The following is a 26,023-nucleotide window of genomic DNA, read 5'->3' on the forward strand; positions in this document are numbered from 1 at the left end:
GCGCCAGCCTCTGCAGTCCCGGCAATGGGCAGCGAGCCCCCTCCCACGCCTGTCCCTGCCGCCTGGCCCGAGACTTACAAACCGGAGTCCCTGGTAGCGCTGCAGACGAAGCCCGTCCACCAGGTAGCTGGGCTTGTAGGGACAGTCGGGCAGGACGCGGCGGAGCTGGGACCTGGGGATCAGTGGCACTGGGACAGAAGGAGGCGGAGTGAGGTTGAGTGAGGGAGCCTGAAACAGGCTGGCTCACAGCCACAAAGCCTCCAGGCTGTGGGGCGAGGGCTGGATCTGCGGCCCCAAGCCCACACGTTTCTGTTTTCACTCGTGGCAGCATCCAGCCCGGCAGCTGAGGCCACCAAGCGGAGGCTGCCACCACTCTTGGGGGTGGGGGTGGATTCCAGGGGCAGCTGGAGGCAGAGAGCTCGCACGCAGCACCTGATTCGAGGCACAGGACAGTGCTGGGATCGCTGTACAGGGCCAGTCTCAAAACAGGTTTAGAAACTCCCAGTGAGGCCAAGAAGCCTCCCCCTAGGGCAGTGCCAGTAACTGAACTCTCTTCCGGCTGTCATGGCGGGGACAGGGCTGGAAGGGGACACTTTGTCGTCTTTTAAAATGTAAACACTCTGGACAGCTTAAGACTCCTACACCTTAGTGGGGACGTACTTCTCTCACTGGACAGCAAGAGCTAGAATCCAATAAGAAACCGATATACGTGATTGCAGAGGGCACACCTGGGTTCTGGCTCTATTTCTTGTCCTTTAATGTTTGCCCTGTAATGATTTGTACAATTGCAAAGCTGTACATCTGTCTTTTTGTACCTTTCTGTATGCATGTTATATTTCATACAAGTAAAAGAAAAGAGTCTCTGATTTGGGGATGTTGCGGTAGCACAGAGGCCTCCTCCTCGACATCCGTGGACCTGGCACCGCGTCCCCCGGCCGGAGGTCAAGTCCACAGGGAGGTCGTACCTTGATAGAGGGTGTCCCGAGGGTCGGGCCGCAGCATGTCGGCCAGGGGCTGCTCATCACTGGGAAGAGGGTCTGGGGAGCCTGCATGGCTGGCTGCTGTCTGCGGGATGTGGCCCACCTCATCCATCCTCAGGACTGTCTCATCTGGGCCCAGGGAGGAAAGAACAGAGGGCAGCTGTGACTCCCAGAGAAAGTCAGCCCAGAAGCCAGGACCCTGCCTCCTGGAGGGGCCAGGAAGGGGCCGACTGAAGGCTTCCGTATCCGCAGGCTGGTACAGAATGTGACGCGCTCAATCCCGCTTGCCCCCAGCCCTGCCTCCACAGCCTGTGGTCTCCCTTGGACCCCCTCCGCCAGCCCAGGGCCAGCACACACCACAGTTTTGTGCGAGTTGGAAAAAGCCACCTCTTCCTCAAAATGTGTGACCTGCCATCTGCTGGAAATTCATCATTAGAAGTCTGTTTATTTAACAAACACAGGAAGGGCACTTACTAAATAATAAGCCAGGCGCTGATCCAAGCATCTTACAAATATCAACGCATTTAATCCTCAGAGCTGCTGGGGCTTACGTACTATTACCATCATTCCCACTTTACAGACAAGGAACTTGGGCAAAGGGAAGCAAAGTCACGTGCCTGAGAGCACACAAAAGCTGAATGAACCCAGGCCTGTGTCTCAGCCTCTCCAGCAGACAAGCCCAGGCCCAGCAAGCAGGGAGCCCCTAGGCTTCCAGCACCCACCCCTCACCTCCCTCTGGGGGTCTGGTGTCAAGACTACTTGTCCCCTATCTGACCAGCCCCGGGGGCTGGCTCCTTGTCTCTGCTCCCTGCTTCCTGAGATCATCTGCCGTGGCCCCAGATAAGAGCTCGGTTACCTCTGGCCCATCTCACTGGCTTCTTACCTGAATTGGCCTCGGGCTTCCTTTTTCTTGGTTCACACTCAATCTATGGATTCCAATCTCCCTTCCTCTTCTGGCACCAACTGGCCCTTCTGCCCTGACCTCCTGCTTCGGTCACCGGCAGCCTCCCCCGACCCCTCTCGCCCCTTCCTCACTGCCGCCCTCTCCTGTGAACCAGACCTTCCGTTCCGCTCTCCCTCCTGCCCTCCGTGCAAACGCTCTTCCCACCGTCTCCCGGTCTCCTCCAGACCCACCTTCCCTTCCTCGCCAGGGCTTCTGCTCTGCCAGCTCCTCCTATACCTGGGCCCACACGGCCCACCTGCCGGTGGTGACTTCTCAGTGGGGCCTCCAGGCAGGGGGAAATCATAAGCAACAAGTATACTCGGGGAGTCCACTGACTGCAGCCTGAGAGAGGTGAGAACGCTTCCTCTCCTCTGGCCACAGCCGTGCGAGAACCATGGCGGCTCATCTGCAAAATAGGGACTGGCCTCCCTCAGAGGCTTTTCATCTGGAGTGAGCGTCCTGGTCTCTGGATCCCCTTGAAATCATACAGACAACACCGTGTGGAGGCGGACGGGTGTTTCTCTGGGGCGAGGGCTCGGAGAGGTTCCGGAAGGCGCTCACAGGTCACCGACCCCCCGGGAGCTAAGGACCTCTGACCATAGCGCCCTTCAGGCTCTGCTCCTTGGTCCGGACCCTCCACACCTTGTTCCAAGCAGCCCTCCCAGCCCCGCCAAGCCAGCCCCACCTCGGCCCGTCCCCAGGCTGGGGCAGGACACTCACTTGTGAAGAGGGACAGGGAAGCGGAGTCAATGATGCTGAACTTGGCCCCGGGGTCATTCCGTCGCCACTGGGAGAGGAGAGAGGGTGGACGCGGCAGGTTGGAGGTGGCTGACTTGGAACAGGGCTCAGGGGCCTGGGCAGAGGGGCGGCCAGGCACAGAGGCAGAGGGGACCTCGGGGGCTCACCGCGACTTCCACGTGGTCGGTGCCCTGGTCGTTCTGCTTGTGTAGCACCTCGAAGTAGTACCTGCGGGCGGCTGACAGGCTGGCGGGAGAGGGCAGGGAACAGGGGGCTGTCTCCCAGGCCCCCACGCCGCCTGAGCCCCCTCCCAGCGCCACACACGCCCCGTCCCTCCCTCCCTTCTCCTGGTCCCAGGGACCTGCTGGCGAGCATCTGGGTCAGAACCCCCATCACCGCTTACTGACAGGGCGGCCTCAGTCTTCCCTCCCGTGAGATGGGATAACAACAGCACTAACCTCCCTGAATACTCAGCTCTATGTGGAGGCACTGTGCTCAGTGCTTTACACACATGAACTCACGTAATCCCTGTTTGCAGGTAAGAACCCTGAAGCGCAGAAAATTTGGGTAATTTGCCCAAAGTCCCCAGGTAATAAGGGGTGCAGGTGGGGTTTGGACCCAGGCAGTCTGGCTTTAGAGCCCTCATCCTCGGCTGCTGTGCTGAGTCACACGGGAAGTGCTGACCTCGGGGGCTGGCACGGTCAGTGCTCTGTGCAAGCTGTACTGTCTCACTACCATCAACACCAGCACCGGCACCTTCAAGCCAACACGTGTTCTTGCCAGTGTGTGCGGGCCACCAGGTGGCGCTCTGGGGCTGGGATGGGAACCATCCCAGCCACTCCAGGCCTTCCCTCCAGCCTGCCCAGGGGCTCCCCGCCATTCGGAACTTTCTGCAGCTCAGAAAGAGCAGAGGCGGTCCAGCTGTGGACCCTGCAGGGATGGAGAAAACGGGCAAGCAAGGGCGGGAAGAAAGGAGACCCATTCTGTTTTCCAGTCCTGAGTGCGTCTGAACAGCTGTGTGACCCTCATTAAGTCACAGCCCTCTCTGGGCCTCAGTTCCTCATCTGTAAAGTGAGGAAGGATGGGCCAGGTGGTCTCTAATCAAAGACCTGGTTTACCTGAATGCACGTGGCCCTGGCTCACTGAACCTCTGTGATGGGGCGGCGGGGGGGAAGTGCCCCTCGGGCCCGGGCCCCGGCCCTGAGCCGGCCTCTCGGCACCTCACGGAGGCTGGGGTTTCTGCCGTTCCTGTCACCACACTCCCTACTCACCTCACTGGCCTGGACATTTGACTCCGAAATTTCCCGAACTCTCCAGGGGCAGTCCACTCTTTTCCAGTCTGGAGGTGTGGGGAGCAAGGGAAGAGAAGGGCGGACACAAAGGCAAAGTATGGAGGGTGGGAAGTGGCGAGTGAGGGGACACAGGCAGAAGGAGAGAGGAGGCAAGTGGGAGGAGGGGGGAGGGGAGATGGGGAGGGTGGGAAGGGACACGGGACCACTCGGGAAGTAACTCCCCTTCCCCGCACGCCCCTCCCCCAGCATCAGGACCAGAGCACCCAGGACGGGTGTGGCCCAGTCCTGAGTCTTCCCAGGGTCTGTTCCCGGCCACACCCAGTCCATCTCTCTGTAAGATGGGAGGCAGCGGGGGAGAATGCAGCTTCTCATGCCTCTTCCCTGGCTGTCACACCAGACTGTCCTGATGGAGGCAGGTGACCTGGCTCCCGGGGGCAGTGGGAGGGCCCATGGGACCGTGGGGACCCTACCTTGCCGACGCTGGCCAGCAGCTGCAGGCCTGAGACCTGGTCGTCACGGCTCAGCCAGAATTCTGCGTTGTCGTCGGCGGCGATGGCAAACTGGATCTCCCCTGGGCATGAGGGCAGTCTCCAGGTGAGAGCAGGACGGGCCTCCACAGAGCGGGGTCTCATGTCTCAGGCTAAGTCCTCTTTGGGGGCTTGCTGCTGGGCTCCCCTCTTTGTAAAGTGGGGGTCTCTACACCCTGGGAGACCCCGTGGAGATGGAGACTTACAGGGAGGGACCAGCTAGTTCCAGACCCTTCAAATCAGGGCGGGAAGTGGCCGCCTGGGGGCCTGCGTGAGGCCTCACCACGGCCAAACTCCCCCCCTCCCCTGAGGGTGGGCTAACAGGGTCCAGCTGACCCAGGGCAGGCAATGTGCTCTGGCACCCTGAGAACTCGGGCAGGAAGGGGAAGAGCGGGATCCGGGGCTGGCCTCACCGTCGCTGAAGGGGTGCAGGTAGCCAAAGATGCGGAGGCCATAGTTGGTCCACTTGGGGGACACGGCCAGCTTCCTCAGGGTTGTGCGGATCTGTGCCGGGAAACCAGAGGCGGATCACTACCCGGAAGAGGGAAGAGGGAAGTGAAGAGGCTGGTCTGCTCAGGGCTGGCGGGAGGACAGGAGGGCGGGAGGCGGGCGGGAGGCCTCCCGCTCCCACTTGCTTCTTTGTCTGGGTGGCCTGCAACAGGGCACAGCCCCGCAGCCGTGCGTGGCGGCCTCCTGGGCAAACTCTATTGCCAAGGACAGCCCTGGGGAGGGGACAAGGGGACACTGCGGGCGTTAGAAGGGGGCCCACAGGGTAAAGGAAAAGAGCAAAAGCACGGGAAGGTGAGGAAGACCGAAGCGGGGTGCGGGCGTGAGCGCCAGGAGCGGGGCAGGAGGGCAGCGGGGGAGGAGGCACTCACGTGTGGGTACAGGGGGAAGTGGAGGTCCCTCCGCAGCTGCTGCATGGAGCTGCCGCACCAGTCTTCAAACACGTGCAGGTTGACGCGGCCCCGGAACTGCACGGGGCAGGGACAGGCTGTGAGCATGAGATGGGGCCGGCCTGCAGCCCCGGCCCGAGCGCTCCTCACTGTTGAAGGTCATGGTCCACGCCAGTCCCGCTCCCGTCCTCGGCACCCACGGCTGCCTGGGGAACCTCATCCCCGTGGCCTGGCCCTGAGGCCTGGGGCTGTTTTTCTGTCCTTGCACGTGTCCACACGCCCACATGCATGTACACGCACATATACACACTCCCGGCTCTTTCCATGCAGGAAGTGGGCTGGTCTGCATCCCCCAGGCAGGGAGAGTAACAGCCAGGACAGAATGGCAGGAGGGAGGTGCCAGGCTGGGGCTTCAGCCGGACCCGCTCTCCCTCCCCTACCGCCTCGTAAGAGGACACCCGCACAGCTGTCTGGGTGAAACCTCACCCACCCGTGGTCTTCGTGCTACTGGCTGCCCTCACGGGGAAGCAGCTGGCAAAGCTGCAGGAGGTCTGGGGGCCCCATCGGCAGAAGGGCTCTGACGGCTCTCCTGGGAGCTCAGAGCCTCATGCTGCCCAGGCCTCTGCTGGGATGCCCACCAGGTGCCTGGGCCTTCGGGGCAGCCCTGGGAAGGTAGGAGCAAGGAGGTACCTGCCTCCCCTCCTCGGCTGTGGGGCTGGTGGGCACGGGACTGAGCTTGGAGGCCTGGAGCACAGGGCCCCTCTTGGAGGGGAGGGGAGGGCAAGGGCAGCAGACTGGACCCTGAGTGGGTGGAAGGGTGGGGAGTTGGAGAGGGGAGGGGGGTGGGGACAAGGTCCCAAATTATCCTGACAAAGGGCTTCAGATCACCCCATCTCAGCCCTTCCCCACTCCCCGCACCCCTCCCCAGCTTAATCTCCAGGTTGTGGGAGGTGGGCCCCAATCAGGCCACACAAACAGGCCCTGCCCTTCCCGCCGTCAGATATCAGAATCCGAGCCGCCCTTAAGGAAGACAGAGGAGGAAGGGACACCCAGACTGGAAGCCCAGACAGAAGGGCTTCAGCAAGAGATCCGCAGGGAGGGATGACGGGAGAGAGAAGGGGCCGGGGAGGGCCCCCTGACAGGACTGTCCCCTCCCCGTGCGGAGAGCCCGTCACCCCGTCCCCTCAGCAACTTGGTTCTTCCCGGGACCGCGGGTAGCAGCCGTCGCTCCGCAGAATATGAGTGGGGGGCTGGGACGGGTGGGAGAGAGAATGTGGGCTGGGTAGGTGGGGGTCGGGCTAGGGCTTCTTGGAACGAAAGAATGGGGACATTGTGCTACTTCTGGGGAAATTCCTAAGTCCCTTTTACAAGACTCAGTTGTCTCCCCCATGCCCCTCCCGGGAGACTCGCCCCCAGGAGTCTGCTGTGCTCAGCCAGCAGGCCAGAGGCTACAAGGGCTTGGGCAGGGGAAGGAGGAAGGAGCTGGGCTAGCCCCCCACGGCCCCTCGGGGCCCTGCTTAGGTAGCGGCAGAGGAAACCCAGGCAGGGGGAGGACTGTCCACATCCCCGGGGGCTAGGCCCTGACTCAGCACAGAGCCAGCGCCCCAGCCACGCTCCGCCTGCCCTCAGGCTGTAGGAGGGGATGGACACCATCCCCGAGGGACCAGTGGGCACCTTCTTCCTCCCCAGGCCCTGACTGGTGACCCCCACCCCCACCCCGGGGCCCGTGTCCCTCCAAGCTTTGGAGACTTTGTGTCAGGCAGGGACATGGGACTCTGGCTTGTCAGCACGGCCCTCTGCCCCCTCTCTCCACCGTCCAGCAGAGCTAAGGCCCAGGGAAGAGTACTGGTTACTCCCACGCCCAGAACATGCCCACGGCCAAAGACGGATTGGAACCTTCTGCCTACAAGCAGTGGAGAAAGTACCTGTTGAACCCTCTCATTTTATTTTTTATTTTATTTCTTTCTATTTTTTGGCCTTGCCACACGGCATGCGGGATCTTAGCTCCCCGACCAGGGATCGAACCTGCGCCCCATGCAGTGGAAGCTCAGAGTCCTAACCACGGGACCACCAGGGAAGTCCCCTGAACCCTCTCATTTTAGAGGTGAGAATATTGAGGCCCAGAGAGGTAAACTGAGCCCCTAAGGACACACAGCAATGAACCCTGTGGAAGGGGGAGGGCTTCTGGGGGTGCGGATGCAGCCTGGTGGGTGCTCACCCACCACGTCCACTGCCTTCCACCCACCACAGGGTCCCTGCCAGGCCTCGCTGGGCTCACAGAGCCTCCCAACCGGACGGAGGCATCTCCCACCACTGACTCCTCACACTGCCTGTAGAACTGTCTTTCTAAAGACAGATCTGATCACTCCACTCTGCCACTTCACACCTCCCAGGGTTCCCAGAGGCTTCTGGACAAAACCTCACCCTGCCTTCCCAGCCTCACCTCACCACACTCCCGGTCATACCTACACCCCAGCACGCACACGCCTCTGTGCCTTTGCAGATGCTGTTTCCTGCTTGGAAGGCCCTTTCCTTTCTTCCCCACCCGGCAAACTCCAGCTCACCCTTCAAGGTTCTTTCCAAATCTCTCTCCCTAGGCTTCTGCAACTTCCTCAGGCAGAGTTCCAGCTCCCTCCTGTGGGTTCCCTGCACATCTTAATGATCTGAGTGAACAAATGCTTGGAGAAGCTAAGTCTGGAACCATATGTTCCTTCATTTATCCTATAAGCACCAAGTGTCTGCTCTGTACCAGTGATGATGCAAAGATGAAAAGGGTTCCTCAGAGGAGAGAGACATGCAGACAAACGAGCCACCTGTGCCAGGGCTACTGCAGAGGCTGAGATGCAGAGGGTACGAAGGCGGGGCGGCCAGGTCCACCTCCAGGAGGGGTGAGCAGCCCAGCACGGGTGTGAGCACAGACCATGCTGCTGCTTGGCCAGCCCGAGACCAGCACACCTGGCTGGACCACGTGACTTCCACCCAGCAGGACAGTGAGGTCACCAGTTCCTACACACCGGACTCCCGTTCAGAGTTTCTAGCACCCGAGCTACTATTTTTTCTTTTTTAATAAATTTATTTATTTTTGGCTGTGTTGGGTCTTCACTGCTGCACACGGGCTTTCTCTAGTTGTGGTAATCGGGGGCTGCTCATTGCGGTAGCTTCTCTTGTTGTGGAGCACGGGCTCTAGGCGCCGCAGCCTTCAGTAGTTGTGGCACACGGGCTCGGTAGTTGTGGCTCGCAGGCCCTAGAGCACAGGCTCAGTAGTTGTGGCGCACGGGCTTAGTTGCTCTGCGGCATGTGGGATCTTCCCGGATTAGGGCTTGAACCCGTGTCCCCTGCATTGGCAGGCGGGTTCTCAACCACTGCATCACCAGGGAAGCCCACCCGAGCCACTCGATTCCTGTTCACACCTGCCCCTCGAGGGAGGTCCCACTGGGAATCCAGGGGGTCCCAGCTCCAAGAGGGTAAGAGGTGGCTCTAGATTTGGAGGACAGGGCCCGAGGCCCGTCTGGTGAAATTCTGTTGGAGGGAATTGTCCCCACTGGAACAGATGGTTTGTAATTGAACTGTGGTGTCCCTTGTGTCTCCCCACGGTGACAACGTGTATGATGGTGGTGGTTCAGGGCCCTGAATAAAGGGCAGCCTGATGCGCTCTGAAACCCGTACACAAACGTTCACGGCAGCTTTATTCCCAAGAGCCGAAAGAAGAAACAACCCAAATACCCATCTATCGAGGATCATGAAATGTGGTCCATCCACACAGTGGAAGATTATTCAGCAAAAAAATGAACACAGTTCTGATGTACATGCTGCCACATGTTTGGGCCTCCAAAACTTAATGCCAAGCGAGAGAAGCCAGACACAAAAGGCCACACAGAGTGTACGATTCCCTTTATATGAAGTGTCCGGAGCAGGCAGGTCTAGAGAGACGGTAGATTAGTGCTTGCTGGGGGCTGGGGGCTGGGGGGCAGTGAAGGGGTGATGGCTAACAGGTGAGCGGGTTCCTTAGTGGTGAGGAAAATGTTCTAAATTGAAAGTGAGGGATGCACAACTCTATGAATATACTAAAAGCTACTGAATTGTACACGTTAAGTGGGTGAATTATATGGTATATGAACTATATCTCAATGAAACTGTGAGAAAAAAGCGGGGGGGGGCCTGAGAAGGGGAATCAAGGTCCCAGCCCTCCTCTCAGGAGAGAGACGCCACCTCACCAAGCCCGCATGACGTCACCCACGGACTCTGACTTGCTTCGATCTGATTCTGCGTTCACCAAATTTCCTTCTTATAATTATTTTGGTTTTCTGGGGGTAGCGGCCTGAGTAGCAGACAGTGTCTGGTCAGTGGACCGTATACTGACTGCTAAGTGAATAAAGTGGCACCGAGGTTTGTTAATTGGTGGGGTTTGCTAGTCAGTGTCTTATGATCTGGGCCGACAGGGACAAGTCTTTGAGAGCGGTTACCCCATGCAGCCCAGCCCACCAGCCGTCCACTCCCGGTCTCACAAGGGAGTGGACTAAGCCTGCTGTGCTCGAGAGCGACTGCTGGCCTTAGAGATCCTGAGCTGCCGGCCAAGGGCTGGGGCGGGGAGACGGTCAAGGGAGAGACCACGGTCAGCCTTCCCGTGTTCTGTCCGTGCTCACCGGCAGGGCAGGGCTGCAATAGCTACGCCACCTTGGGGGAGTGACTGAGTCAACCCCTCTGGAGCCATCGCCAGGAAAGGGGCAACAACAGTGCAACCTGACAGCCGTGACAACCAGCAGATGTTCAATAAATAAATGACAATAAATAAATAAATGACAATAAATGACATTTATGAAGGTGTCCTTCACCTGAGCACTTCCTGCTGAAACCGTATGTCAAAAGGCAGGAGACAGGTAAGGAGAGGGGAACCGAGGTCCCCACGACGGGCTGGAGGAGAGGGCACCACTGCAGCTGGGAGACGGCATATGCTAGTTATTTAAACATTCGGGGCCTAACTATCCTTGCCGGTAAGATAAGGAGACTGGATCAGTGATTCCCTGAAGATCCATGAAGACTGTAATGAGCATTTTATAAGCCACTTTTTGTTTTCTTTTGGCCACGCCGCGTGGCTTGTGGAATCTTAGTTCCCTGACCAGGGATTGCACCCCGGCCCTCGGCAGTGAGGGCCCACTGGACCGCCAGGGAATTCCCTATAAGCCACTTTTAATAATAAAAGGACAAAGTCAGTGGAAATCAGGCATTTACCACCAAAAGGCTAAACACACTTACTAAAAGATCAACTATTTCTTTAAAAAGTCAATTCTATTTTAATCACTATTTACTATTTGTCACTGCTGTCATGGAGATATATACGTATATATCTCCATCCTTGATTGGCCAAAAAAGCTAAGAAAACTAATGATTAATAAATGCAGATTATTATGTAGTTATAATCTTTCAAAATCATTGGTTCATTAAGAAAAATGATCCAGGGACTTCCCTGGTGGTCCAGTGGTTAGGACTCTGCGTTTCCACTGCAGGGGGCACGGGTTTGATTCCTGGGGAACTGAGATCCCGAGAGCCGAGGCCAAAAATAAATAAATAAATAATCCAACTGGCCTCAAAGGACAGAAGGCTGGATCGCTGGACCAATGGTTTTCGCAATGCCATCTCCAGGTGGGGCGGGGCAGGGCCTAATTACCTGATGATATCACCGGGTACAGGTGTGCCGGTGTTGTAATCCATCCTCTCTCAGGGTTGAAACAGAGGCAATTTCACGGTGTAAATAACCTACCATCATATTTTGTATGACACGGCACCCTTCACGCCCGCCCCATGGCAAATGGGTGGACTGGAAATAAAATCACCCAGGTGGAAGAGGTCAACCTGTGACAGGTATGGACGAGATGACGGGCTGGCTGAGAGCACCCAGCCAAGAAAGGCTTGGACAAGTTGCACGATACAAAACCTAACTTTACAATGTTCACCCCCAAAGCACCACGCTGCTCTGGAGTCTGCACAAGCTTTTACTCAAGGTGATCTCGTGCATATGATTAACCCCCTGAGCCTCTGCTTCTTCACAGAAAGAAAAAGAATCTGTCAAATCCTATGTAACAAAAGGTATGATGATGCTTATGACAACTTTCATTCACACGTTTAACCGCTTCCTATAAAAATTTTCTAGGGCTTCCCTGGTGGTGCAGTGGTTGAGAGTCCGCCTGCCGATGCAGGGGACGCGGGTTCGTGCCCCGGTCTGGGAAGATCCCACATGCTGCGGAGCGGCTGCGCCCCTGAGCCATGGCCACTGAGCCTGCGTGTCCGGAGCCTGTGCTCCGCAATGGGAGAGGCCACAGCGGTGAGAGGCCCGCGTACCGCAAAAAAAAAAAATTTTCTAAAGCGGAGTTTCCTAGTATATGTCCCTTAGAACACTGGTTTCATAGAATATTAACGGTTCACGGGAAACGGTAATTCTGGAGAAAAATAAGTTTGGTACGTGCTGAGCTAACAAACCCAGTCAAACAGATGACCGCAGAACTCAGAGCCTTTCACGTGCTAATGTGTATTTCCAGGGAGTGGATGTCTATAGATCTGAAACCATATTTAACAGTGGATTCCATTCTGCCTGGAATATCTTATGGGATTTAATGGTCCATGAAAGACAGTTTGGGAAGCCGAATTTTATAACTGGGGATTAACACGGACACGAAAGTCCTGTAGCTTTCCTCAGCTTTGCTTTCCTCACCCATAAAATGAGGACACTGTGTTATCCTATAGGGTCATAAAGCTGACAGGAGATTATGCACGAAGCCTGGCACCCAGCAGGCCCCCTGCAAATGTTAGAGCTTCTCTAAAGGAAGAAAATTCAATGAGCCTGGAACCCTTTCATTTTTTTCTTCAAATATGATGAAAAATTTTAATAACAACCACTAGAAGAAAATTTTCTGGAGCCTCTGGAATTCCCTATAAACATTGTTTTTTAACCCTCTCCAAGAGCAGCCTCACCTCTGACAGCCAGGGGACCGGCTTATTCCACTTCAGGTAGCTGCTGTTCCCCCCGCCACCTCTCGCAGAGTCTTGGTCCTGGCAGAACAGACAAGAATGAACTTGGTGGGAATATGAGGGTGACAGCAGGATCGGGGCCCCTTGAAAGTGCCTGTGGAAGCAGAGGCTCAGGAGACCCAGCCCTGCTGTCGGAGGCTTATCGACTTACGGACACTCCCCTTTCTGGCTCACACTATATCCCTCAGGAATATACCTCCAATGTATAACCCTCAGGTGCTTCTACTTTCCTGACTTTTCTCAGTCTTCCCATATGGAAAAATTTTTTTCTAATTAGACCAGGCTCTCCTGAGGGCAGGGACCTTGCCTCCCTCTCCTGTGACTCATCTGTCCTAACAAGTGGGGGCCCCCCTGGGGGAGACACCCCACCCCCTCCCTACCCTGCAGGTCCATGGGTGCAGTTTGGCTCTGGTCCGGCCTTGGAGATCCATGTCTGTTCTAGGCTCAGAGGCTCACCCTTAGGGCTCCAGGCTGAACTGGACCTCAAGTTCCCTAATCCCCACCCAGAGCAGCTTCTAGGGACCATCAGCCCAAGAAACACCACAGGGAAAATACTCCAGTACAAAACTGTCCCCCAGCTATTTGCAGGGAGGGGCCGTCTCTACCGCATCATCTCTGACCCTTAGCGGCAAGCACTGGGACTGTCACTAAAGTACCAGCCCAGTCTTCATCCCAGCAAGAGGCGAGAGGTGCTGGTCCAGCTCAGACTGCTGATGGAGGCCACATGCCTGGACGGCTCAGACTTGGGCATCTTGAACTATGCGACAAGGCTTTGGGGAAGGCACGATGGACGTCTCTACCCACGAAGCTAGGAGAGCCCATGAGGCCAGCCTGCCATCCAGGGACTCCCTCTGCTCTGCCCTCTCCTAACACAGGACGTGAGGATGCCCTTAAGGCTCTGTGGGCAGCGGAAGCCGAGGACCCATGTTAACGCGCCAGCAGGGAGGACGGGCTGACCCTGCCACGTACCTTGAGGCCCAGCCTCTGGGGACGGTAGAACTGGAGATTTGGATCCACAGCCGGAATGTTCCTGCTGGCCAGAGCCTTGGCCAATTCTCTCCAGCTGCCATACCCTGAGGAAGGGAAAGAAGAAAAGAGGAACAAGGTCAGCACGACCTGAAGACCTCATAAATCCGCGAGATTCAGGGCGTAATAACAGAGGTAATTGTGTACCTTCTGTGGCTCCTGAGCCCTCGTCTTGGGGTGGGTATGAAGTGGGGTGGAGTGTAGGGGACAGTTACAACCTCGGCCAAGGTCAACACGGCAGAGAGCGAGGGCGTGAGCTCATCTCCTGTTAGGACTCGCTGTCTTTCCCAATTCAGAGGAGGAACCAGGTCAGGTGAACCCGGAGCTTTGTCCTGCCATGGGACCACCACAGGCTGCCTGTCGAGGCCAATTTCGCCCAAAAGCCACTGGGTGCACGGCGCGAGCTGAGCTTTCCCCTCACAACATCCCTGCCCCCGAGCCAGGAAGCCGGTGGGGCTATCTGACGGGGGGCCCTCCCCCTGCCCACCGTTAGTCGCTGGGCTGCTGGATGGACCCAGAGCTGGGGGTGCCAGGAGACCGTGGGCCAGGACTTGGCATTTGCCTTTCAGAACTATAAACAGCTGGAGATATGAGATTTGAGGCCCAGCTCCTCCTGGATGCACCTAGAGGCTGTGTGTGACGGCTGACATCTGTGCCCTGAGGCCCTGGAGCCGGTCGGCTTTCACACACCTGGGAAGGTAACAGCCAAACCACGGTGAGAATGAGGGAGACGCACGTGCATTCACAGCCACGCAGAGGGGCAAGGAGCCGCCGAGTGTTTGGGGGGGAGAATCAGAGCTCAGTGGTCAGCACTGCTGTCCACTGGGGGCTGGGGCTGCCCACAGGTCAGGGGGACGCTCGGGCAGGATGGAGACTTTGTGGAACCGTAAGGCAGAATTACAGGCCACCAAGAGCTGGGAGGGGCCTTCAAGACCACCTAGTCCTATTTCAGGTAAGGAAATGGAAGCCCAGCTGTCTGGAGTCACTTAGCAAACACAGTTGACCCCCTTGTCCACAGGGGATACACTCAAGACCCCCAGTGGATGCTTGAAACCACACGTAGTACCGAACCCCATATATACGATGTTTTTTCCTATACATACTTATGATTAAGTTTAATTTACAAATTAGGCACCGTGAGAGATTAATAATGTTAACTAAAACTCAAATAGAACAGTTACAACAATATATTGTAATAAAAGTTATGTGAATGAGTCTCTCTCAAAATATTTTATTGTACCAATCGAATGCCTCTGCCATCTTAATGGAGCACTTATCATTCACTGTGGCTGTAGCTTTTGCAGTTTGAGGTGCGACAGCAAAAACAGCAAAAATTTCTTTTCCCTTCTTCACAATTTCACGGAGAAAAGATTCGCTCTTGCCGTAGATCTTAGCAACCTTAGCATACGGTTTTTTTTCTTTCTTTAAGTTTCACCTTTTCACTCAAAAGAAGCACCTTATGGCTTTCCTTTGGCAAATGTGAATTTCCAGCATCACCGCCGTTGCACCGTGGGGACAGTGTTAAGGAAAATAAGGGTCCCTTGAACACAAGCACTGCGATGCCAGGACAGTCCATCTGGTAACCGAGACAGCTACTACATGACTAACGGTGGGAGGGGCTGGAGAAAGGGGCTGACTCACTTCCTGGGCAAGAGGGAGCAGGACAGCACGAGATTTCGTCACGCCGATCAGACCGGCACACACTTGAAAGCTTATGAATTGTTTATTTCTAGAATTTCCCATTTAGTATTTTCGGACCCTGGTTGACCTTGGGTAACAGGAACCATTGAAGGTGAAATCATGGCTCAGGTAGGACCACTGTAGTGACAAAGCTAAGGCTAGAACCCAAGAGTTCAGATGGAACCCACTGGAAAAGCGCAGAAAGCTCTCCCACAGCTTCATCAAGATGCTCCCAGGACACTGCCGTGGGCGCTGCCCGGCAGTTAGACTGGCACCACTGGCCACCGTGAGCCAAGAGATGCCTGGAAGCAGAAGCATCCTAGGACCCCCAGGCGGGCACCAGTAGAGGCACAGCCAGCCAACCAGACACAGAGGAAAGAGCACAGCCCACAGAAGGCGGACATCAGCGCTTTGCCAGAGTGTGTGTGTGTGAATACCTCCAGGAAGGTGGGTGGAATGTGGGGCGCGGCGGGGGAGCTTTTCTTACCCAGTTGCATGCTGGGTGCTCCACAGGGTTTACTCAGCACCTCGCAGGCGTGATCCCATCTGGGCGAGGTCTGATTACCCCCGCTTCACAGATGGGGAAAGAGAAGCCCAGGGCTGAAGGTCACGGAGTCCGCCATTGCAAAGCGGGCATCGGAACAGAGAGCCTGTCTGCCTCACCAGCCAGCCTTTCCTCTTCCCGCCTACGTTTTCTCCTGTGGATGCTGTTTGGTGTGGACCTGGAGGAGACCCGGGGGCAGAGCGTCCGCTGGGGATCTGTGCCCCTGGGTTTCTGCGCAGACATGAACCGTCCACTCGTGTTATGTTTATCGGGACTTCCGCAGGTTTATCCTGCTGCCATCAAGGTCTCTGCTGTTTCCATGGCTGGCCAGCGGGCAGGCAGAAACAGGTCAGACTAGTTCGACGCAGAGAGATGTTCTGGGGAAGAGGATCCAGGAGCCAGTGCGGTGACGTGAGGGGGAGGGAGGGAGGGAGACAGAAAGAGAAAGAATGTTCCCAGACCCAGCCCTACCTTCCTGCCTGGTGTTCCTGCGCTAACCAGTCTAAGACACTGCTAACAAAGGAGCCCCATCCCTGCCCAGGCCCCGGGGACAGTGGGTTAGTAGCTGGAGGCTCAGGGGCCTGGGGGACAAGTGAGTCGTACCGTGGGAGGGCAGGGGAGGCGCTGCCTTGCTCTGCCTCAGAACGACTGGGTCACCTCTTCCTTGACTTTGCTCTGTGGCTGAAAACGACCTACTTGTAGACAAGGTTGTGAGGATATAACCCTAAAAATTCAATTTGCCGGGCTTCCCTGGTGGCGCAGTGGTTGAGAGTCCGCCTGCCGATGCAGGGGACACGGGTTCGTGCCCCGGTCCGGGAAGATCCCACATGCCGCGGAGCGGCTGGGCCCGTGAGCCATGGCCGCTGAGCCTGTGCGTCCGGAGCCTGTGCTCCGCAACGGGAGAGGCCCCAACAGTGAGAGGCCTGCGTACCGCAAAAAAAAAAAAAAATTCAATTTGCCACATCCGAGAGAGTTCCGGCATGTCTCCCAGGCACGTTCTTTCCCACACACTAGTTTTCAGTGCCAGCCAAATTCTTTGACTCCTGGAAAGTGAGACAGGTCACCCCAAGGTCAATGGACTCTTCCCGTGGTCTTCACTATGCCGTGTCCTTGCATTTACTGGGAAGTGACAAGGAACACTGTCTCCTGGACCAAACTTCGGAAGGGCTCCTCTGAGCACTCTTTTCGACTAGGCCGTAGTCCTTGGGCCCTGTCCTTGGCCCGCCCAGCCCAGATTTTAGGAAGAATCCTGTTAACTCTGTTTACAAAACCCTCCACCCTTGATACCTGAACCCAATCAGGTAGCCAGGATGCTGCTAGGCTGGGCTAGCAAGAACCCCCCACCCTGATGTCTCCTCCGGTCAATTCTCCATCCACTGGCCCATCGCGCTGCTTGTGGGCTGTAAATCCCTGGCTGCCTTTGGAACTGAGCCCGGCTCCATACCTCGGTCTCTCTCCCGCGCTGCGGTAGTACTGAATCAGACCTGCCCATCACCTTGAACTTGTGCCTGGCTCTATTTCCCTTTAGAAGAGGGTAACAGGTGGCTCTCCCAGTAAACAAGGACAAATCCACAGAACGAAGGGGATGTCAGGGGTTAAACCTAACCAGGCCCTGCCCAGGTCACAGGTGCGTCTGGATGGCTTTGAGATTACTTGGAGCTGAGACAGTCAACAGCCCAGCCTTTAGCAGTTCAAGGAGCAGGAAACGCCCTTGGCAGACTTCACAGTGTGGAGAAGACAAGAAGGCTTGGAGTCAGGGAGCTCTCCATGGATGGCCACCATTATACATGGTAACCGCCTGAGCAAGTAACTGAACCTCTCTGGTCTTATCTCTCTGGCTGGTGGAGGTAAGACCCCTGCCCCTGCCGTGAGGATTAAATACTCTGCGTGTCAGACACAACTAGCACCCCGTCCCCCAACAATGTCTGAGTTCAGGGTTTTGGACCTGGGCGTCAGAAGATGTGAGTCCCAGCACCTCAAGAATTTTATAAAAACCGGAAACGGCCAGTCGCCGCCTCTCTCCTCTGGGCAGAGAAGCAAGACGACCATAGGCAGCAGCGACTCAGTGGTGGGGGTAACAGACAGCACGTCCCCTCTGCTGCCCGGCTGTTCTCTGCACCCCTCCCGTCACCCACCTATCCTCCCAACCCCGTTAATATTCACTGAGTGCATAGCAGGCGTCAGGCACGGTGTGGAGCTTTTCCGCTGTGTTAACCCTGCCAGAGGTACCCAGGCCCCACTTAGCCCCCTGGGGGAACCAGGAGCTAAAGAATGTGCTGATTTAACTACTGACACTTGTCACCTGCCCTCGGGTAAGTGAACTCCTGCTCCTGGCCAGGGCGCCAGCTGCCAGGGCCCCTTTCTCCTGCAACAGGTGTCACATTTGTGCCAGGAGACAGACACCCCGATCTCAGGTGACAGATAAAGCACCACCGTGGGCCTCACGTTCTGCCCTCACAAAGCTGGGCTATCAAATTCACCATCAGCCGGAACTCTGCCAACATCTCTCCTCTGTGCTATGTGGACTCTTCAAAGGCCTGGAGAGCATCTCTTTGGCTCTTTGGTGAAAATACAGCATAAGTACAGCCCTTGGTGCTTTCTTTTTTTTATTTCAGATGATACTTTTTTTTTTAATTTATTTATTTTATTTTTGGCTGCGTTGGGTCTTCACTGCTGCGCGGGCTTTTCTCTAGCTGCGGCGAGCGAGGGCTACTCTTTGTTGCAGTGCACGGGCTTCTCATTGCTGTGGCTTCTCTTGTTGCAGAGCACAGGCTCTAGGCACGTGGGCTTCAGTAGTTGTGGCACGCGGGCTCAGGAGTTGTGGCACATGGGCTCAGTAGTTGTGGCGCAAGGGCTTAGTTGCTCCGCGGCATGTGGGATCTTCCCGGACCAGGGCTCGAACCTGTGTCCCCGGCATTGGCAGGTGGGTTCTTAACCACTGCACCACCAGGGAAGCCCCCCTTGCTGCTTTTTTTTTTTTTTCCCAAAATTCTCACCTATATTATTTCCCTGCATCCTCACCAACTCCCTGTGAACTGTTGTCGTCTTCTTTAGAGATCAGGAAACAGAGAAGTGAAGTCACACAGTGAATAAGATAATCCATGTTAAGGACTTAGTGCTTGGAACACAACAAGCAATTAACCCATTGCAGCTCATTAGTTTATGATCCGTCACAGCACTGCAGGTGTGAAACTTGCATTCGTTTCTCCTGATCTCTGGTCTGATTCTCTTGCTGACGTGTCACGTGGTCCACAGGGACATTCACACAAGGGGCAAAGGCAGCCCCTGGCTGCTCAGACAGAGTTTGGATAGATTGTGAAGTTTCAGCTGAGGGACTGGACATGGGGAGAGGAATCAAGAATGATTCAGGATTTCTGCCCTGGCCGTTGGAAGGCTGGAGTTGCGCTTACTGAGGTGGGGAGGACGGGTGTCAGAGGAGAGGCCGGGCTGAGAGTAATGCCCAAGAGAGAAGTGGAGGCATGGCGGGGAGGGGGTGCAATCAACGTGGTGTTTCTGAAGCTCCATCTCCAGTTTGGGCAGGGCTCTGCTGGAAAGGGCTCCCACCTGCCCTTTTTGCAAGAGGGGAAGGCCTGCACCCTCAAGGGCTGTAGGAAGGTGGGGTTCAAGGACGAGCCAGGAGGGCTGGTCCCACAGGCTCCATAGGTGTAAAGGACCCAAAGATCTGCAGATCCTTAGCAGACGATCTGCTAAGAAGCTCAGCGTCTGTAGAGAGAAAGGTGGTGAACCCCAGAGGAGCTGAGCAGAGACAGAGCCCTTGTCCCACTAGCGAACAGCAGGTTGTCCAGGGAACAGGAGGTCATGACACCCCGGCACGGCTCCACAAAGGCCAGGAACCAGCACGGAGTCCTGGGATGAAAAAGCAAGGCTCTGGCCTTGGAGTGCACCCGAGAGCCAGTCATGTGGGCTCCGCAGAGCAAAGCTGCCATGGCTGGACGCCAGCAGGGCCTGGATGCCACCAGAAACCCGAGGTGGCACAGTCAGGGATGAAGCCAGGGACTGTCACCTGGGAGAGAGTCTCTAAGGCAAACCAGAATCTCTGACAGCAAAGACACGGCCTTTCCTTTCCAGCCGTGACACCCCAGAGAATGTGATGCAAGAGGAACTATTATTAATGTAACCTTAACGTTTACGTGTCGGGCATATACTTATATTTATAGTAAATGAAATATAGATGATTTTATTTAGTACAAAAACCCTATAGGAAAATAAGGCTTAGAGGATAAAAATCTCACTGAAAGTCCCAGAGATAGTAAGTGACAGAAGATGTGAACGCTGTGTCCTGAATTCCATGCCTCTTAGACTTGAGAACCTGGTCCAGCTATGCCACCTCATCACCTGGTGTCAGGCACACCTTAGTCACCGGCCCATCCCTCCCCGACACCCCCCAGAGTAGCTCCCCACTCCCTTTAACGCCAGTAACGCCAATAACACCTCCCCATATACGCCCAATAAGAGCAAGAGGGCGCATGGAGACCCAAACACCCCCGAACAGCTGGAGAGCTGGGCAGAAGGCACCTGCGAGCAGGCCTGCTGCCCTCGCCCCGGCCTCTGAGCCTCTTCCTTCTCGACACGAGGGTGAACCATGCAGCCGCGGGTCTGGAGCAGCGTGGGCCCCAAGGAGGGTCCTAAGTGTGGGTCCAGCTCTGTCTCACGCTCCCTCGTAGCACAGGTACAGGGCGGACATCGTGACAAAGAACAAAACAAACCCCACAACCTTTCAGGCTCCATGTCACTCATCCGGGTCATGACAGGACAGTCAGAGCCACAAACACAGTTCTGTCGTGGGGAATTTTGACGAAGACCCCGGATGAAATGAGATGGCTTCAGGAAAATCTGGAGGTAACAGGGTCCAGGATTTCTAAAACTGGTCCATGCCCACTGAAGAGGTGCTTGAATCCTCGGGGGGACCTGGTAAAGGGTCAGACTCTCTTGTCCAGTCATCCCGCTGGAATGGAACACAGACAAGTTTCGGAACGTGGAGAAGCAGTGGGGCGATCCTTTCCCCTCCTGGAGTCTTTCAAAGAGGAAGTTCAGTGGCGGTCAAGGGTAAGCAATGGCAGGCTGGGAAGAGTGAATGCATGAATCAATGAACCAACCAATCCCCAGGCACTTATTGAGTGCCTGTTGTATACTCAGTGCTCTGCTAACTGCTGCAATGGGGAGAAAGGTACAAAAGGAGACATTCAGCTCCATCCACTCCTGGCACACCTGGGGTGGGCGTCGTGGTAAATGAAGGGATCCACGTGACTGTGGCCTCGTGCATGTACTCTGGACCCACGCCGCGCCCCATGCAGGGCACGCACAAGCCATTCCTGCTTTAGGCAACAGACAGCCACACCTCAGGCCGCTGAGCTCACCAGATGCTGATGGTGTGATGCTGTGATGATTTTCCAGACTTGCAGGAACCTCAGACAAAGTGCTCTGCTAACATTTTCTGGGACCAGAGAATGGGTCTCCAAGATCCTAGCGTTCTGGAGAAGCAACACAGAGAGAAGAAAACCCTGGTTGCAGAAGATGGCCCTGGAGTCATCCCAGCAGAAAGGTCGCCAGGACCCACCTGAAGACCTGACGCAGCCCACAGAAGCTCTGGGGTTTGGAGCCACAGCGGACCATGGCCCAGCAGCTAGTCAAAGCCCATGCTCTCGCTCCCGCGCCTTTCCAGGTAGAAGGATGGAGAAGTGGAGGCCCGAGATCCCAGAACTCTCTTTCCCGACTGGATGGAGGTGGGAAGGGTACTTTCCACAGTTAAACTGAACACTGGAAAAAAGGCTGGGGGAGGGGGGAGTGGAGATTCCACTAGGAATGTGCCTTTAAAAAAGGAGGAAGAAAAAAAAGAGAGAGGGACTTCCCTGGTGGCGCAGTGGTTAGGAATCCACCTGCCAATGCAGGAGACGTGGGTTCGAGCCCTGGTCCGGGAAGATCCCACGTGCCACAGGACAACTAAGCTCATGAGCCACAACTACTGAGCCCGCGAGCTGCAACTACTGAGACCGTGCGCCTAGAGCCCATGCTCCGCAGCAAAGAGAAGCCACCACAATGAGAAGCCCACGCACCGCAATGAAGAGTAGCCCCTGCTCGCTGCAACTAGAGAAAAGCCCGGGCGCAGCAACGAAGACCCAACACAGCCAAAAATAAATAAATAAAATTATTTTTAAAAAATTTAAAAAATAAAAAAGAAGAGAGCGTCACCCAGCCAACTAACGAGAGACATGGAAGGGGAGAAGTGGGAAACATGAGACAGCAAAGTTAACTACGAAGACTGTGGGGAGGCCATAGGGAAATGCCAGAGGGGACCGGTAGGGTAGCAGCACTGCTTACAAAGCCCCCGTCCACCCATTAACCCGCCCCACCCAGTGGTCGGCTGGTACCCTGTGCACATGACAGGGTGACCATCACAGCTAACACGTGTGCACTTGCCCAGGCCGGCGTGTGCTAAGCACTGGACAGGTGTTGTCTAGTTTAATCTTCATACAATCCTTTCAGGATGGTGCTAATATTCTTCCTATTTTACAGATGAGAATACTGAGGCCCTGGGCAGTTCGGAGAGTACACTCTGCTCAAGACCTCAGAACCCTTAGAAAATAGAGCTGGGATTCTCAAACCCAGGGCATCTGACTCATTCCACGCCAGGGAAGTCCCATCATCTGACTCTTTTAAGACAAAAAAATATTTCTTAACAGGTATCTAATACAGACCTTTTTGTTTGTTGAGTGAGGAAACAATGGAATCCAAAGGGAGCAGGAAGAGAGAGGCATCCCGAGGCCAAGAAAGTTTTCTAGGGCCACACAGGGACTAGGTTTGGGACCTAGAGCCACCAACCCCCAGGCCTCTCTCCCCTGATGTCTCCGCTGAGAACAATGTACTCTTTCAAGCTGAACCCTTCTCTCTTCTCCATCAGCCTTGAGAACAAGGAAGATGAAGGATCTGATCTGAAGGCTGCCAGCCACTAGCTGGTGAGGTCTGATGGAGCTGACGTGCCAAAGCCAAGCTGAGGTTGTCGTAACCTGTCCTGGGGAAGGAGGGCCAAGCGTGAGACCGGGAGGCACGCCCGGTAGTAGCTCTGGTCTCCAGCTGAGGACCTGGGCGCTGCGTTCCTCCAGAATATCACACTAGCAGAAGCTCAAGGGCGAGACCACACCTAGGATGGAGGCTGGCGTCCTGTGTTAGCCCCCAGCCCTGAGTCAACAGCATCCCACCACGATCCACCCATCCAAGGCCTTCATGTCCAAGCTCTCTCTTATATTTTCATCCCAATCCTAGAGTCATGTCCATTTTGCTGACGGGGATACAGAGACCCACAGATAAGTGAACGGACTTGTCTACCGTCAAAGGGGAGTCAGAGTTAAGACCGGACTAGAGCCGAGGCCTTTGATTCTGGGCCTGGAGCTCAGAGCATCACAGCACCGTGCTCACTCGTGGCTGCTGGGTTCAGTGGGCTACAGGGAGCCTGGCTGGACTCAGTCTAGGAGAGGGTCGAGCATTAGCAACACGCTGGCAGGAACTAGGCCTCGTCATTACATTCACACTGTGTAAATCAGCTGGAATTAGAACCACCGTCCTACTTCCTGTCTCTGTGAATCTGACCACTGGGCACCTCAGATAAGGAGAATCCTACAATATTTGGCCTTTGGGTCAGGCTTCCTTCACTTAATGTTTTCAAGGTTCATCCGTGTGGTAGCATGTGTCAGAATTTCCTTCCTTTTCCAGGCCGAACCATATCCCATCATATGGATGGACCACATTGTGTTCCTCCGTTCATCCGTCGATGGACACTTGGGTTGTTTCTACCTTTGGCTACTGTGAATAACGCCGCTGTGAACATGGGTGGGCAAGTGTCTGTTCGAATCCCTGCTTTCTCTTCTTTTGGGAAGGGGCTCTCTCTTAAACTGCTAAAAACTTTGTCCATTCTTCCAGAGATAGGCCAAGGGGGGCCAGGCTGCTGCCCTCATGGCAGAGACATGGTGGGAAACCTCGTGTCCACCTGAGGATGCAGGAAGTCTGTGGACCGTGGGTGGGAGCAGGGTGGAGTCTCCCAGCCAACACGTTAAGAGGGAGAGCAGAACTTCCGAGGGTGCCCAGGGTGGGGCCCTCCGCGTGGACAGCAACGTCCTAGTCTACTAGCCTCTATGGAAATGAGCAGTTTCAACAACACAGCCCAGCTTCTGAGACAGGCTAAGTTACCTGGGCCCCTAGAACTCCAGCCCAGTGCCAACACGGGTCCACAAACTGGGGGCTACCCGTCCTCAAGGAGACAGGTACGGGAGCTTAGAGTAAACGTTGGGAACCTGTGGATGCAAGCTGACATTTCTGTAACACCAACATAGGACAGTGCGGTGTGAACCACTTTGGATGTCTCGAACTCCCACGGTGAGTCATGAGGGCTGCAAGCTACTTACTGGTAACGTGTAGTGAGACCACACCGGTGACAGGTTGGGGGCCAAAAGCAAGAAGTAGAAACACTGGCCCTTCACTCAAGATAGTTTGTTCAGTTAGCGCCAGGGGCCTGCCTGCCTGTCTTCCTTCCTTTCCCTCCCCTCCTTCCTAATTTGGACAAAAGGCAGTTTGGGGAAAGACTACAGCGTGGCTCACAGAATCAGCGAGAAGCACACAACCAGGCTCCAGAAAGGCCAAGAACCAGCGCAGTGATGGAGGCCCCACCAGCCGGCCAATGATGCTCCAGGTATCTGTGTGTCTCTACTCAGAACACAAATTCCCAGGAAAGAGTCCAAGTGGCCCCAGCTTGGGCTGGGTGTCCCTCCAGTGGTGAAGGGGGATGTGCTGTGGGCAGTGGGGCTGAGACCCCTGCAGCTCCTCTGGAAGAACAGGTGGGGGGAGGGAGCCTGCTCCCTCCCTCCATGTGGAAATCATGGGGATTTTCTGAATCTTCCGTGTGAAAATAGCTGAACTCAATAATTGACCATTATTCCTAAAACAAAAGTGGGACTTCTCTGAGAGTCCTATTTTTTAAGCAGGGGCACATAAAATGCAGATATAGCTGAAAGTATGAAAAACACAGACATACAGAGTTGGTTCTATAATACTTAAAAGACTTTACAAGATAAGGGAAAGATGGGAGAGTTGATTATCTAGTATATCCTCAGGAAAAGTAAATTCCAGACTCATCCAGACACACAATGTTCAAAACACAGTTCTTGGGAAGAGAGGTAAAACCATCATCTGTCAGAGCCTTTGAAAGTAACACGTCATCGATTCATTTCAACCTTGGTTAAAAAAAAAAAAAATGTAAGCACTGCAGTCGAGGGGAGCTGAGAAATCGTCACTGCAGCCCCCTACATGCTACATAAAGAAAACTGACGCGTGAAGACCGAGGTCACTATCTGAGGTCACAAAGCAAGTTCGAGGCAGAACTGGCACTAGAACCCAGGTCTCCTCTCTTCCAGATCAGGATCTTCCGTCCAGACCGCAGGACGAACCTGGTTGTCCCCTGTGATGAGCCTGGCGCGAGGATCGGGGGCGGTGACAGCACTTTGTGGCCCTCCTGAGGAAAGGGCCATGACCTAAAGCAGCCTGGAGAACATGTTTCTCTGGGTATCTGATAGCTTGCTCGTTTGGGTCCAGCCAGTTCTCAATGTAGAAGCTGTGAGTGTATAAAGGCAGGCCTCAGAGCCCTTCAGAAGCAGAGCTGCACCACATGCACCTCCGACCCCCCTCAGCCACAGCTTTAAGTATGAAGATGTTCGGTTTCCTTTGAGACGAGATGGTGGAGTAGAAGGACCCCACCGAGCTCACCTCCTCTCACAAAAACACCAAAACATCACAAATAACTGCTGAACAACCATCGGCAAAAAAGACTGGAACCTACCAAAAGAGATGTTCTATATCCGAAAACAAAGAAGCCACAATGAGATGATGGTAGGAGGGGCCCTTTCACAATATAATCAAATCCCATACCCGCCGGGTGGGAGACCCACAAACTGGAAACTTCAGTTTAAAATACTCAACTCCATTAAAGCAATATCTGCATTTAAAATAAGCTGGGTAGGGGACTTCCCTGGTGGTGCAGTGGGTAAGACTCTGTGCTCCCAATGCAAGGGGGCCCAGGTACAATTCCTGGTCGGGGAACTAGATCCCGCATGCCGCAACTAAGACTTCGCATGCCACGACTAAGGAGCCTGCGTGCCGCAACGAAGAGTCCACATGCCTCAACTAAGGAGACCGCATGCTGCAACAAAGATCCTTCGTGCCACAACTAAGATCCAGTGCAGCCAAATAAATAAATATTTTAAAAATTTTTAAATAAATAAGATAAAATAAACTTGGTATATTATAATGCATAACACTCAAATGTTCACTCAAGCTCACTTCTGTATGGAATGTTTTCCAGTAGAGTAA

At 55.1% G+C, this 26,023-nt stretch overlaps 1 protein-coding gene across 2 annotated transcripts in view; it reads right to left on the bottom strand.

Annotated features, from left to right (window-relative positions):
- B4GALNT3 (beta-1,4-N-acetyl-galactosaminyltransferase 3) overlaps positions 1–26,023 on the bottom strand; it is a gene marked incomplete at both ends in the record, with an annotated part of 91,785 nt that overhangs the window by 8,037 nt on the left and 57,725 nt on the right. For both annotated transcript variants that reach the window (XM_082850735.1, XM_082850734.1), the window contains 10 exons: positions 79–188; positions 966–1,109; positions 2,644–2,710; positions 2,829–2,907; positions 3,933–4,000; positions 4,424–4,524; positions 4,894–4,984; positions 5,359–5,454; positions 12,343–12,420; positions 13,369–13,472. In XM_082850735.1, the coding sequence (XP_082706861.1) occupies positions 79–188; positions 966–1,109; positions 2,644–2,710; positions 2,829–2,907; positions 3,933–4,000; positions 4,424–4,524; positions 4,894–4,984; positions 5,359–5,454; positions 12,343–12,420; positions 13,369–13,472 (938 nt within the window). The remainder of the gene's footprint in view (positions 1–78; positions 189–965; positions 1,110–2,643; positions 2,711–2,828; positions 2,908–3,932; positions 4,001–4,423; positions 4,525–4,893; positions 4,985–5,358; positions 5,455–12,342; positions 12,421–13,368; positions 13,473–26,023) is intronic.

This window comes from Leucopleurus acutus (assembly GCF_964270905.1).
Source record: "Leucopleurus acutus genome assembly, chromosome: 11".
Lineage (NCBI taxonomy): Eukaryota > Metazoa > Chordata > Mammalia > Artiodactyla > Delphinidae > Leucopleurus > Leucopleurus acutus.